The sequence below is a fragment of the Vigna unguiculata genome, chromosome 5 (assembly GCF_004118075.2).
Source record: "Vigna unguiculata cultivar IT97K-499-35 chromosome 5, ASM411807v1, whole genome shotgun sequence".
Lineage (NCBI taxonomy): Eukaryota > Viridiplantae > Streptophyta > Magnoliopsida > Fabales > Fabaceae > Vigna > Vigna unguiculata.
Window position 1 is genome coordinate 19363233 of NC_040283.1, and position 15788 is coordinate 19379020.

Sequence of the window (15788 nt, forward strand, 5' to 3'; positions counted from 1 at the left end):
ATATGCAAATTAAAAAAAAAGTGACACGTAGGCTTTGTCAAATATTGTCAAAGTTTTCTTGTAAAAACATCATTTATCTTTTGGTTATCTTCTACAGTAAAATCTCATGAACCACTTAAAAAGAGGAAAAATTGTTTACTCAACCTGCTGGTCCTGTTTCGGTACTATAAATAGACTTTTCCTACCTTGTTTGTTCATCCAAAGTGAAGATAAGGCCTCCAGAGCCTCCTAAAAGATGAAGTTTACGACCTTGTTCTCTCTCTTTCTACTTTGTGGCTTCACCTCATACCTTCCTTCAGCCACTGCTATTGTGGTGGACACTGATGGTAATCCTCTTCGAAATGGTGGCACATACTTTATAAGGCCAGTTGTAATAACTGGAAACGGTGGCGGAGTAGCATTTGCTGCAACCGGAAACGAAACTTGTCCTTTAACTGTTATCCAAGTTCCGAGTCCTTTCTCTAACGGCCTACCCATAGAAATTTCAACCCCACTGAAAATCCTTTATATAGAGGAAGGTCGTCTTGTTGACATTGCGTTCCGTTTTGTAGCCCCGTGTGCTGCCACTTCATCTCGGTGGACTGCTGTGTGAAAGAGGGTGTGGAAGAAACGCTCTCTATCAAACTTGCTGGGTACGACAACCCAGTACGCGGAAGGTTTAAAATTAAGAGTGTTACGGTTGAGATTGGGGGCTACAACCTCTTGTTCTGTCCTGAGAATGGTTCTTCTTGTGGCTTTGTTGCAATTCAGGTTGATGCTACAGGAACCAGGCGTTTGGTGGTGACTCAGAGTCTGAAGGGTGCCTTCTGGATTCGGTTTGAGAGAGCTATAAACGCTTTACCTGCAACTGCATCTGAGTGAACTACCACTACCCCTTTGAAGTCATGTGTAGTTTCTCATAGTGAGAGAGACAACTTTGCTGTAATAATTGCATGACTAAATAACATAATTGAAGTTTATGTCTGCCGCGCAGAGTACTGTGTTTGACGCTTTATTTTAATTTAACTTATAACTTTTTTTCTTTCTCTTACTTTTTTCTTTAATTATGTATACTTATTTATAAAAGAAAATACAATTACTGAAATAAACTTTCACCACAACAATTATCATTATCATTACTCACGGAAAATATATTTATACACACACTATATTTATACATTTTCTAAATATATATAATTTTATATTAATAGGTAATAATATTATAATGTTATTAAATTAATATATAAAATAAAATTATATTTATTAAGAACAAAGTAAAATGAATGAAAAAAGAAGAGAGAATAATCGTTGATGAATAGAAAAAAAAGAAAAAGAAAATAATTATTAGAATAATTTTATAGAAAACATGTAAAAATAACTATTAGTCTTTAAAAATAAATAAATATTATAAAGGATAAAATAGGAATAATAATTATGGATACAAATGAGAGAATCTCTTTTTATATATGGTTATAAATATATAGTTATAGATAAAAAAAACACCAATATTGTAAGATTTAGAAAACACCTAAAATTATTAGTAGAAATTTATAAGTGAGATTCAATTATTGTATTATAAAACTCTAGTTATAAATAAAAAATAAGTGAATTGAATTTCATTTTATAAAGTGGTGGAGCTCTTGGTGCGGAATGGATGAAAGCTCCATGAAGTAGACGTGATCCATGGAAGGGAGTGGAAGCAAGTGTTTAAGGCTTTTGCTAAGCATTGGTTCGGACTAAGGTATTTGAAGGTTTAGCTTAAGAGAAAGCTAGGGGAAGGTGGCTAGAGGAGATGATTCAATGTAACGCCTATTTTTATGTTTTACACCATTATTGAAAGCAAAGCTCAAACATTGGCCCAATTTAAAATCTATTCTACTGGGCTTTGATGCACTTCTTCAAGTCTTGGTGATTTCTTTGGCCTATGAAAATAATGTGACAAGCCCATTAGATTTGTGTTCATCTATTGGGAGGCCCATTTGAATCTTCTTCATCATAGTTCTTGTTATTGGGCCTTTTAATGGGCTTGGGCTTGAAGGTGCAATTGGGCTTGGTGGGGTCACATCATCCCCTCCCCCTATAAGAGGATTTGCCCTCAAATCCTGGTGGTCATCCTCATCATCCATAGTACTTGTAAAAGGAACTAAGTCAGTAATATTGAAAGAAGGATGTACACCATATTCAGCTGGAAGATCTAATTGATACGCATTATTGTTGATCTTTTTGATTATTTTGAATGGACCATCACCACGGGGACTAAGTTTGGAAAAATGTGAGATTCGGCCTATTTCACAAAAATTGTGATTTTCACTTTGACTTAATTGAAACCTAAAAGGTAACTTTAAGTCAAAGTTTGGTTTTGAAAAATCTTTTGAGGAGCTTGAAATAATGAATGAAGGTGGAAAAACATTTTTAGCAAGAACCAATACAAAAGAATTAATGGAAGATAAGTTAGAGTGTAAAGATGTAATCACTCCCTTTAGAATCTTGATCTTGAGGTTTATGCAAGGATGTTGATGGACCAACACAAGAGCCTTACTCAGATCTGACTAGTGAAAGTCTATTTTCAAATTCTTCTAGTTAAGTAAACAAGAAGGTATTAGTGAAATAGGGTCAACATTATACTTTTATGGGAAAGAAAGGAAAGTGTTGCTTAACTGGGTCCTCCGAGATCTTTCATCAACATACTCGCTGGATCCTTTATGGATATGGGTTTTTTGAAAAACCTCATCAATGTGCACATGTCATCCAAGCTCCTGTGCTTGTAAAACAAAATATGGTGTTACTTTTTAAGCAAAAATTATTAAAATTCTAAGTGATGAATTACTTAAAAGAGAAGTTTATTACCATACGAATGGCATGCTCATTAGTAATGGAACCGCCTGTGTGTAGGCTCCCACCCTTGGGGGAAGCTCTGTTCCTTTGGGCTGTAACACATTTATTGTGATAGGCTGAAGAATTCCAATGTGCCAGCAATTGATTCCAAAGATCATCCCCAAGCCAATAAGGCTGCTGTCCTGCAATCCAGGCCTCTCTAAACATCTCAGAGAGCCTATGTGAAGCTCTAGAGTTAAAATTTGTGTGAATTTGAGCTTCATGCTCAGGTCTCTACTAAATCTTCCTTTGTTACAACGAATCAAGTATAAATCATCAATTGCATTGCACTATTAACATACACAGTTATTAAATTTTTAAAAAGATTTAAGATATGTTTACCTTAAAACGTTGCCAAAATACATATCTATCTGTTGGAGGTATTGCACCCTATGTCGGCCAAGCAGTCAAATATTGTTACTTAATAGACCTTGTGATGGCCTGGGAAGCTACTCTAGAAGGATAAAACTTGCAGATGATTTAAGAAAATTAATGCACAAAAGGGCAAGGTAAAATAAGTGATGAGTTCAAATTTTTGCCCTTATTTAATTTTTAATTTTGGGGTTTTAATAGGATTTTTGTGCTTAAGGATTGATTTAATTAGGATTTGTGATTATTGGATTTATTGAGTATGTAAGGTAAAAATGGGGTAAAAATTGATTTTAGTTGCATAAAATATTATTGGATATTCTAACACTTGTTAATGCAGCTGAAGTTTAATTGGAGTCATTAAAAGTTTGGATTTGAAATTTTCAAAGTTAGAAATTAAGTCCAAAATCAGGACATTTTAGAAAAGAATAAATCAGGAGCTAAATGCACCCCTATTTTTATTTACACACTCCTCGTACAATTGGACCACAAAAACCTGTTCTGCACCCCTAGTTTTTACTCAGTTGCACCCCTCCTACCATTTAAACTTTACCCAACTAGATCATGTCATGTGTCAATCCCCACTTTTTAAATTTGTCCAATTAAATTATTCCACGTGACAACAATCCTTGCACTAACAAGTTGTCCAATGAAGGTTGTCACGTCATCATCTTTATCTCTTATGAGAAACCCTAATTTCTCTTCGAACCCTAGCTGCCACAATGCCGACAGCCACCATAGATCTGCCACCGTCAACCACTTGCATCTTTCTCGCCAGCAGCCACCGCATCGCCATCAGCACTCTGTCCAATTAAAATATTCCACGTGACAACAATCCTTGCACTAACAAGTTGTCCAATGAAGGTTGCCACGCCATCATCTTTATCTCTCATAAGAAACTCTAATTTCTCTTCGAACCCTAGCCGCCACAATGCCGACAGCCACCGCAGATTTGCCACCGTCAACCACCTGCATCTTTCTCGCCGGCAGCCACCGTGTCACCATCAACACTCTACAATGCTTCACGCACCTGCAACAGCCATTGAATTATCATCTTCTTCTTCCCGTGAATCACGCAGTAGCAGTGCAACACCTTGCGTCACAGCACGTCGTAGCAACGCGCCACCATCTCTAGCCACAACACACCACCTTCACGCAGCCATGGAATTCGAACACGACGCAGCAGCCAACGCACCAGGTTCATGCTCCACCAGCCACGACGCCTCTCCATCCTCCATCTCCACCTGCATTCGCACATGTCATCAACCATCACCACCACGCCTGGAGCATCAACCACCGTGCACCAGAATAGCAACCATCGCCTGCTAAGCGCCTCCACACCCTTCATGCATTGTCAAATCTTCGCACCCCACCGCATCTGCACTGCGTACACCTAGCGCCACCGTGAAAAGCAGAACCTTGTTCACAGTTGAATCTGCATCGTGCACCGTCACAAATCTACACCGTGCCGGACCACCTGCACAAATTGTGGCCACCATGACACAGCAGCAGCTCCGCGTCGGAGTCCACCATGGCATCAGTCGTCAAAGCTCATTCCTCCATTGCAATCTGCAGAAATCCTAATTTTGGAGAGAGAAAGTGCACTGCCACGTGTCAGCTTCTCATTGCATAGCCAAACTGGTCAACATGTCAACTAGTCAAACTCTGGTCAGACTCTGGTTAAACTCTGGTTAATATTCAAAAAATGGTTAAAGAAGAGGGGCAGAATTGGAAATTGGACAGAAATTAAGTTGCTAATTAATTAAATAAAGATAAAATATTTTAGCAACCGAATAGATAAAATCCAAGTCCACATCTCTCATTCTTCCTTTCTTTTTATTTTCTTTCCTTCATTATATTATCATGTATTCCATCAAAGCCATGGAGGGCTAAGCTTTTAGGGTTGATTCCACTGCAATTTCTTAACTGGATTATGAGGTTAGATGAATTAATTTATTTGTTCTTTTGGTTGTGGTTTTTGTTTATTTATGTCCTTTGTTTCTTAATTGAATAGAAAATAATGATTTTAAATCTACACGCATGCTAATCATATGAGTGAAAAGGTTTTTAAATTCAATTAAGACTTTACTTTGATTTTATTTAGAAAATTTCATTTGATTAAATAAGTTTTTGCCAATAATTGAGACTGTACTTTGATTAGAGTAATTTAATTGAGACTGTACTTTGGTTGAATTTACTACGGATAATCTAAAAATTCTCACTTTTAATTCAAACTGTACTTTGATTAAAAGTGAGAATGCCAACAAATGAATTGAGACTATAAATTGATTGATTTGTAAATCAACAACAATAATCAATTTAACAATAATCTCTAGATAACCGATGAAGAATTCTATTTTGAAAAAACAGTGGAATTGACTTATTTTTTATTACTGTGTATACAATCTTTTATTTGTGTGGCATTCATTCTTTGCATATCAAAACCCCATATTTTTATAGTTACTATGGGACCAGAAGAGGCAAGAATACTAGGTGAAGGGACTCATGATGGATAAGGTATAACAGCAGCAACAGAAGCAAAGGGTGTGGAAGAAGGTTGTGGTAGCACAACAGGTGGTGGCATGGGCACCATCACAGGAGGTGGTGTGGGTACCACATGAGAGCATGGTGTGGATACCAAAGGAGGGTGTGGTGTGGGTACCAAAGGAGGGCATGGTGTGGGTACCATAAGAGGAGGTGGTGTGGGTACCATTACAGAAGGTGGTGTGGGTACCATTACAGGAGGTGGTGTGGGTACAATAACAGGAGGTGGTGTGGCATCTACAATAGGAACGGATGGGGAAGGCAATGATGTGGGTGCAAGAGTGGATGGAGTGGATGTGGATGGTCTTGTAGGAGGAACTTTAGCAAATAATACAAATTATAAATATTAAAAATTAATCATCATCATTGTCATTGTTCATGACTTCATAATTCTCATCATTATCATCATCATCATCATCATCATCTTCATCTTCTTCTTCTTCTTCTTCTTAATGTATCAAATGGTCAGTATTGATTTGAAGTTCGACAGTATTATACATAGGATGTACCCTTGTTCCATTTCTAGAAGGATCAAACCGCTCATAATAAATAAAAAAACAACTTTCTTTGGATAAGTAGAAATGTTTTACTCATGCTCATATATTTTATGAATTATCCCATAAAAATCATCACAACCACCCTGTGAGGCCCTTCACGTACACACCACAATTAATTGTCTTCTTCTCGTTCGACTAGGCATTAGTGTGGAACTTGTACCTATTGACAAAGTATGTGTGCCACTCCTTCACGCATCTCATGGGTTGGTTTGCCAAATTCCTTAACGCATGATTTCTAACACATAATGGCTCGTTGTAAACTTACAAATTGTGTGAAATTGAAAGTTTAGTCAAATTTAGCAATAAAGGTTTCTCAAACTAAGAAGACTGCACTTACTTGGTTTCTAAACCAATGAGGAAAAAATGAGTATATCTTGGTAGAAGACGTTACTTGAGGTATTTGTTCAGCTACAAGGAATGAACTATCAAGAGAAGATTAACAATACGGTGAATACAAATTGCTTAAAAGGAATTTACCGTTTAGGTTGTAGAGAATGGGATTAAAACTTACTCAAGATACGGTTTAACTTCAATGCAATTGATTAACACATGCACATGAGCAGAGTTGAATTCAGCATCAGTTAACCAATGAGTGCACTCCTTGCCTGCGTGACGACCAACTTGTTTAAACACCAATAATGTTGACTCAGATGTTTGACTTTGCCATTGTGTTTCATTCCTACGATTTTTCGGTGACAACGTGAAGTTTTGAAAATAATGAGAGCAAAAGTATGTGGTCTTACAATGCAAGTAAGTTGCACAAATGGATCCTTCTACTTTGCCATTGTTTGTGACAAAACGCTTTGATTCCCCCATAAATCTTTAGAAATAAAAATGTGTACATTAGGATTGAACACGAATAAGAGTTCAAAGTTTAAAATTTAGTAATTGTATCACCTTTCAAATGGATACATCCACCTATGTTGTACTGGTTCGCCAAGTCATGATTCATATGGAAGATGAATAGGGAAATACTCCATTGAATCAAAGAATCCTGGAGGAAATATTCTTTTCAATTTGCAAATAATAAAAGGAATATTTTCCTCCAGTTTTCGTAATGAATCCTCTTTTACTGTCATTGAGCACAAGTCTTTGAATAAGTGACTAACTTCTATTATAGGATTTAACACATGCATAGGCAACGAGCTGAACACAATAGGGATTAATGTCTCATGAGTACATGACAATCACGACTCTTCATACCATGAATACTACCCTTTTCAATATCAGCACATCTTCCCAAGTTTGAAGAATAACCATCTCGCATCCTAAGCTCCTTGATCCAACGACAAACTATTTTAGCTTCATCTTTTGTCATGGTATAATTTGCTTTTGGCTTGATCCACTTTCCATTGCCCTGTGATTTCAACTACAAGTCTTTGCGCCGACAATATAAACCAATATCTCTTCTTGCTTTGTCATTATCTTTTGTCTTGCAACTAACATTCATCATTGTGTTGAAGATGTTGTCCAAGAAATTCTTTTCTATATGCATGATATCAAGATTAAGTCTTACCAAGTTATCCTTCCAATATGGAAGATCCCAAAAGATACTTTTTTTAGTCCAAGTATGCCACTCTGCATACCCATCGATCCTTTGGACACCACTTTCAGTCACTTTTGGAAAATGTTTAACTCTTCTCCAAAGTTGTGATGGAGTCAACCTCGGAGGTGGCCCATCCATTTCAACTTCCCCTTTGCGAAATGCCCTAGTGTTTCTCCTAAATGGATGGTCACTTGGCAAGAACCGACGATGACAATCAAACCAACAACTTTTTCAACCATAATTCAATGTGAATGACTTAGTATGCTCCATACAATGCGAACAAGCTAATCTACCATGTGTGCTCCAACCAGATAACATCCCATATACAAGGAAGTCATTAATAGTCCACATCAAAGCTGCCCTCATTAGGAAATTTTGCTTCCTTGAAACATCATACGTCCAAATACCACTCCACAACTTATCAAATCATCAATCAAAGGGTCTAAATAAACATATATCAATGCCTTTGGATTAGATGGACCTGATATTATACACGTCAAAACCATATAAGGCTTAGTCATAACAATCACAGACCAACAAGAATAAGGTGATGATGATTCCTAGATGTACGGATTAAATCCATCTGAACATAGACCAAGTTGAACGTTACGGGGATCACTGACGAAGGAAGGATGTTTTTTATTAAAGTGCTTACAAGCTTTTCCATCGAATGGATGACGTAGCATGCCTTGTATTTTGTTATCATCATGCCATGTCATATGTTGTGCTGTTTGCATTGAAGCAAACATTCTTTGTAGTCTTGGAATTATAGGCAAGTAGAACATGAACTTCAATGGAATTGTTTTTTTTTTTTTGCCTCTGACCTCCATGGAGTGTGCGATATCGAGGGTGTCCACAAAATTTTCATTTGACAAAGGATGCATCATTTTTTTCCATTATCATTGTCATAGAAAAGCATACAGTTGTTCATAAAACAATCAATTTTCTTAGACTTCAATCCCAACTTTGAAACTAATCTTTTTGCTACATAGTAATTGTTGGGCAAAAAATTATTTGGTGGTGTTAGATCTAAAATGAGTTTTGCAATATTGTCCAATGTTTGGTTGGGAATGTTCCAGTTGGATTTGAAGGACAAAAGTCTGATGCATACTGACAATTTTGACTCTGTAACCCCTTCAAATGCAGGTTCATTGGCCTCTGCTAATAAATTGTAAAATCTTTGAGTGAAGTCATTTGGAGAATCTTCTAAATGACTATCGTCTGCTTCTTCAAATGAATCATGTTGGCCAAGAGCATTATTCAACATCTCTTGCATATACATAATTTGATTCATCTTAGAGGTATGATCTATTGTGCTTGAACTAGGAAAATGTCTTTCATGTTCACCCGAATAAACAGATGGCACTTCTTCACTGTGAAATGTCCAAATCCAGTAATATGGCATGAATCCTTTTTTGTATAGATGAACTTTAACTTCCTCATCTTTCAAAATATGATTACATTCGCACTTAATGCAGGGACATCTAATCCCTCCCTCAAGAGCATAATATATATTGTCAAGCAGTCTGAATAAACTGTTCAACTCTTATCAAAAAGTTTCCTTCAAGCCTCTCCTACCACTGTAACAACAGTCATATACCCAACAACGGTGGTTAAGAACTTCGACCATGTTCTGTGAGAAGGCAAACAATGACAATGTTACTTTTGAGGTAGTCAAAGAACATGGGACTTAAGTAACAAAACTATTATCACTTGAGTCCAACATGAAAGGAAATCTTTGATTACCAATTTCTATTTTGTATCTTACAAACTTTCAATGGTAAGATACATTAGAACATAAGAGGGACAAAGTGCAGTAGAAAAGAATGAGAGGAAATTGAGGGAAGAGGTTTAAATTGATAAAATTTGTGTACAATTCAAAGCTAGTATACGAACTTTTCAGCACTTAGTATTAATTGTAGTCTTATTTGAGTGTTTTAAACTTTTAAATAGTAGTATACATATTAGAAGTTTAGTTTTATGTAGATTTTAGAACATGAGTTGATCCATAGCTTTATTTTACCACTTTAAACTAGGTACATAGAATTTGCTTAGTTAGTAAATCAAGTGCATTAAATTATGTCTAGTTTTCATTCCTTTAGGTGAATAAAACACTAACTTGTATTGGAAACTTGTGTGCAGGATAAAACATTCTAAAAAGTGGTTGAAAGTTGATTGCAAATATGAATTTGTGGCATCCAGCAACTTCACGCAAAGATGAAGCTAAATTTAAGAGCTTTTGTAGAATGGAAGTTTGACCTTAGGGATGACTTTCAAATATGAAGGATGGATTGGTGATTCAAGAGTTGGAAGCGCTCAAGAACAGTAAAAGGGATTGGAATACAGTGAAAGTGTTATGAAATCAGCACTCTTTCCACCAAACATAGTTAGTTTAGTTAGCTTTTGGTAATGACTTAGGTATTTTTAACTAGAGTAGCCAGTTGACAACTAGGTGCGTTATTGGCTGTATAAAACACTCAAAACAAAAAGCAAATCATCAATTTAACAGTTCACACTAGCTTTAACACACAAACCAAACACATCAAAGTTTCTTCAAAACAATAAGTTCAGAGTGTCGCAACCGGAATCGCGACGGGAAGGCGAATCGAAAAAGAAAACGGGTTTAAAAAGAGATTGGGAGTCACCACCACAGTTATTTTTGGAAAACTATGGAAAACAATAAAAATAAGATAAGTCTGCGGAAAAACCAAAGTTTTGGGTTCGGGAGTCGGTTACGCATAGGGAAGGTGTTAGCACCCTATAGCGCTCGCCCAAGGGTGGTACCCTTAATTAAACATGCAAAGTTGATGTGGTTTTCAAAATGTTATTTTTTCCCCAAAAAAAAGACAAATAATACTAAAAAGAAACAAAAATATTTTTTAAATTTTTTAGGCCCGAAAAGGATTGACCTTGGTCCTATGTATTGCCATTAAAGATGAGAAATCAGGGTTACGTAGTTCTTGAAAAGATATTTGGAAAAAGCAATTGAGAAAATGAATTGATTTTTTGGAGGTGAACCTGATAAGGGCTGGCCTGGCTCCTACGTATCTCACAATGGAGAATCAAGGATCACGTAGTTCTTATAAAAACCTTTTTGTTTGAAAATATTGATATTTTATATTTTGAAAATTTTGTATTTTTTTGTGTTTTTTTGAATTACTTGAAAATATGTGTCATATGACGCGAACGGTCAGACAAACACTAAAAGAGAAAGAAAAACTATTTTTGGTATTTTTGAAAATAAGTGTCGCATGGTGCGGGCGACCAGACAGACACAATAAAGCAAAAAAAAAAAGAACATTTTTCATTTTTTAGATTTTTCTATTTGTTTTGTAATTTTATATAATTTAAAACATTTTCATTTTCTCTTTTTTCAAGAAAAGAAAAAATAATAATAATAATAATAATAACAAAAAAGATAAAAGTAAAAAAAAAACAATAGTAAGGTGCGTGAGTAATGTGGGAGGTGCAGCGAGTAATGCACAAACACATGCCAAAAAATGAGAAACAAATACATAGGGGGTGCAAGTTATCAGATTTGGGAGGTGCACGTAGTAAGTAGGCGAGGTGCGTGAAGTAAATGTGAGGGTGCATGAAGTAAACATGAAACAAGTGTGGCAGGGGTGCGAGGTTAGTAAATATCAGGGGTACTCGCAGCATAAAATTAAAAGGGGGTGCGCAGAGTAAAAGCTGAAGATGGAGTAAAAATGCAGAAGAGGTGTAAATAGTGAAAATTGGGGTGCAGTCGCTAAATGAAGGCCAAAAACACAAAGTAATTCAATTTTGCAAATGGGGGAAGTGCAAATATCAAGATGGGAGGTGCACAGAGCAAACAAGGGTCTGGTCCAATTTCTAGTTAAACTAAACCTAATTTAAAACTAAAGCTTCTCCTTCACACAGCCTCGTTCTACATCCCCGCAAGCCCCCAACGGCTCCAGGTGCCACCACCGCGTGTCCGACGACCGGCGAGAGACGCCACCGCCGTTGCCGGCGAGAGATGCCATCGCCGTTGCCAGTGAGAACCCATCTTTCTGAAATGCTTGCCTTCTCGTTTCTTCTCCCGCACACGAGATAGGTTAGGTTCTAGAGTCGCGTCCTCGCACACCACGCCGTTGTCATTGCTTCGGCCTCGCGTTTGTTAACCTAGACAGTCGCGATCTGGACTACTGTCGCGGCGCCATCGCCGGTTGCGAAAAGCACTGCCAAAATTTTGGTTGTCGTGAGGTTCCCTTTTTCCCCGCCATTCAAATCTAATCCCAAATCACATGCCAATTGCTTGTCCTAAGTTCCTTCCTATGTTATCTATTGTCGGGTGTAAATGATTGGGGAAGATGAGACGTCAATATTTGGTGTTGGAATAGGGTTCTGGTCTATTGTGAATGGAGATTCTCTGTTATTTTTTTTTTTTGTATTTTGGTTTTTATGCAGGTGCGAGATGAAGATGGTGATGGGTTGTTGGTTTGGTTTTCGCGTTGGATGCGGCGAGAAGGTGGTAAGGTAGTGATAAGTAGTTTTTTTTTTGGTGTATTAATGATGCGAACTGGGTTAGGATGATGGAGCAAAGAATAATGAGGATCTATTTGGTTAGGATGATGGACCAAAGAATAATGAGGATCTGTTTGGTTATGTGCTAATGAATGATGGTGAAACAAAGAGGATGATGGGGTGGTGGATTCTGGCTAATAAATAACAGACTTACTATGCTCACCTCAAATCATCTCCAATTCATATCATATATTCATGAACATTAATAGAAGTTCCAATACATACATTCATTCATGAAAATCAATAGCAAGTCACGGTAACAGAAGCTAAGAAGGAGTTAAGAACACTTACCGTGAAAATAAAATTTAATACATTAACAACTTTGCTTCCGTTTTCAATTTTGACTCATTGTCCCCCTCTCTGATCTCTAGTGCCTTCCCCCTTTGTTGTAAAAAAAATTCCCCTTTTATGAATCTTCCTCTTTTTATTATGTAACTCTTTTCTTTGTTCTGTTCACTTTTCTCTGCATCTTCCAATCTCAAAATTTGGGATAAGGCTGAGAGCAGATGTTGCTTCCTACTCCTTCAGCCATCATGACTATGTTACATGTTATTCCCAATACAAAAATCATGATAGCACATCAGGCATGGGTCTGATAACAGAGAGACCTTACGTTACCTCTAGCTTTCTTTCCTCTTTTCCCTCTTTTCTTTTTGTTGTTTTTTTTTCCTTTTGTTTTTATTAAATTAGAATGAGAGATGTAAAACAAAAAATGGAATTATAATAATAGAAAGGGAAATAATGTAATAATAAAATAATATTAATAATAAAAATAATAAGCCTAAATAAATAAATAAATAAATAAAACAAAATTAAATTAAATTAAAAATAAATAAATAATAGAATAAATAATAAAATAATAATAATAATAATAAATAAAATAAAACATTGATATTTATTTTTTTCAAACTAAAACATATTTTTTACCCTTTTCTTTTATTTTATTAATTATTTATTTATTCTTCTCAATTGAACTTTAATTAATTTTTTGTTTGTTTATTATTTTTAGGTTAAATCATTCCATAGGTCCCTATTTTTGTAGCGAAATCTCAAGTAGGTCCCCCCATTTTTATTTGACTCAATTGGGTCCCTATTTTTGAAAATTCGATGCAATTGGTTCCTTTCCGTTAGTTGACCGTTACTGGTGCTAATTATGTGCCACGTGTCAGCACGTGGTTTTTTTGACTTTTTTTTAATTTTTTTTTTTTATTTTTTTTAATTTTTATTTTTTTTTATAATTTTTTTTAAAAAAAAGTTTAAATTGCCACGTGTCAATCTGACATTGTGCCACGTGGCAGAGATAGTGTGATGTGGCAGTGGCAGTGCCACGTGTCAATATTGGATGTGAAAAGTCTCAATATAGTCCCTGTATTTATTATTTTGTCTCAATTTGGTCCCAATTTTTTAAAAACTGAATCAATTTTATACCTATATCAGATTTAATTTTATATAAATTTACAATGGTATTTTTATTATAATTGATATTTTTAACAAAATTAAGTTTATTTAAATGTATATTTTGCATTGAACTTTATTTAAATATTGTTTCAAATATTTATATATCCATAATTTATAGACAAATGTTAGAATTGTTATAATTTTTTTTTAAATTTTATATTTGAATTTATAAAGTTTTTATTTTTAAAGCAACTCTAACATTTATCTATAAATTATGGATATATAAATATTTAAAAAAAAATTAAATAAATATTAGTACAAAATACACATTTAAATAAATTTAATTTTGTTAAAAATATCAATTATAATAAAAATACCATTGTAAATTTATATAAAAATTAAATCTGATATAGGAATAAAATTGATTCAGTTTTAAAAAAATTGGGACCAAATTGAGACAAAATAATAAATACAGGGACTATATTGAGACTTTTCATATTCAATATTGACACGTGTCACTGCCACTGCCACATCACACTGTCTCTGCCACGTGGCACAATGTCAGATTGACACGTGGCAATTTTAATTTTTTTTAAAAAAAAATTATAAAAAAAAATAAAAATTAAAAAAAAATTAAAAAAAATTAAAAAAAAATTAAAAAAAAGTCAAAAAAACCACGTGCTGACACGTGGCACATAATTAGCACCAGTAACGGTCAACTAACGGAAAGGAACCAATTGCATCGAATTTTCAAAAATAGGGACCCAATTGAGTCAAATAAAAATGGGGGGACCTACTTGAGATTTCGCTACAAAAATGGGGACCTATGGAATGATTTAACCTTATTTTTATCATTGTTACCCGGACGAAATTGGGTGTTGACAGCTCCCCCTCTTTACTTAGATTTTACGGATACTATGAAAATTTGATTTTTCATAGTATCACAGTAAAAGATAAGTGAAGATAGAGATACTAATTTCATCTAGGTTTTGAACAAGAAAGGGGTGACTAAAAACTAATTTAGAGGGATGCGATAACCAATTCTATGTAGAGGGTCAAGATCCATTCCATTGAAGAGGGTCCTGTTGTAAAGAAAAAAAAAATCAATGACCATTCCATTGGAGAGAGTCTTGATGTAAACAAAAGAAAATCAATGACCATTCCATCGGAGAGGGCCTTGATGTAAACATAAGAAAATCAATGATCATTCCATCGGAGAGGGCCTTGATGTAAACATATGAAAATCAATGACCATCCCATCGGAGAGGGCCTTGATGTAAACATAAGAAAATCAATGACCATTCCATCGAAGAAGGCCTTGATGTAAACATAAGAAAATCAACACCATTCCATCGGAGAGGGCCTTGATCTAAACATAAAAAATCAATGACCATTCCATCGGAGAGGGCCTTGATGTAAACAAAAGAAAATTAATGACCATTCCATCAGAGAAGGTCGCGAGATAGGTTTAGCGAGCCAAGTGAGATGGGCTTTGTGGGCCTTGATTAAGCTAGGATTGGAGGCCAATACGAAACTGGACTTGGTGGACCAGTACGGATCTGGGCTTGGTGGACCAGTACGGAACTAGGTTTGTTGGGCCAATACGAAATTGGGTTTGGTAGGCTAATACGGAACTAGGCTTGTTGGGCCAGTATGAAACTGGACTTGGTAGGCTAGTACGAAACTGGGCTTGGTGGACTAGATAAAACTGGGCTTGATAGGCCAGTACGGGACATTGGCTTGGTGGCCAGTACGAAACTGGGCTTGGAGGATATATAGGTCTTTGAAGAAGATCCTCAATTTGAGAAATCTGAAGATGATTTTTGTAGATTGATTCCTTCAGAAGAAACAATGGTTGAAGATGTATGATGCCTGAAAATGTTCGCTTGTTCATGATGTCAAGGTTTTTGCTTTTCGAATCTGGTGTCAACACACGACATGATGATATGACATGCAAATGGTTATGCATGATAGAA

At 35.7% G+C, this 15788-nt stretch overlaps 1 protein-coding gene across 1 annotated transcript; it reads left to right on the forward strand.

Moving 5' to 3' along the window:
• The first annotated feature begins 235 nt into the window (after positions 1 to 235).
• On the forward strand, positions 236 to 861 carry LOC114184446 (kunitz-type trypsin inhibitor KTI1-like). Its single transcript, XM_028071756.1, has 2 exons — positions 236 to 452; positions 596 to 861. Exons 1-2 carry the CDS (start codon positions 236 to 238, stop codon positions 859 to 861), a joined length of 483 nt encoding a protein of 160 aa, XP_027927557.1.
• Positions 862 to 15788: the final 14927 nt, after the last annotated feature.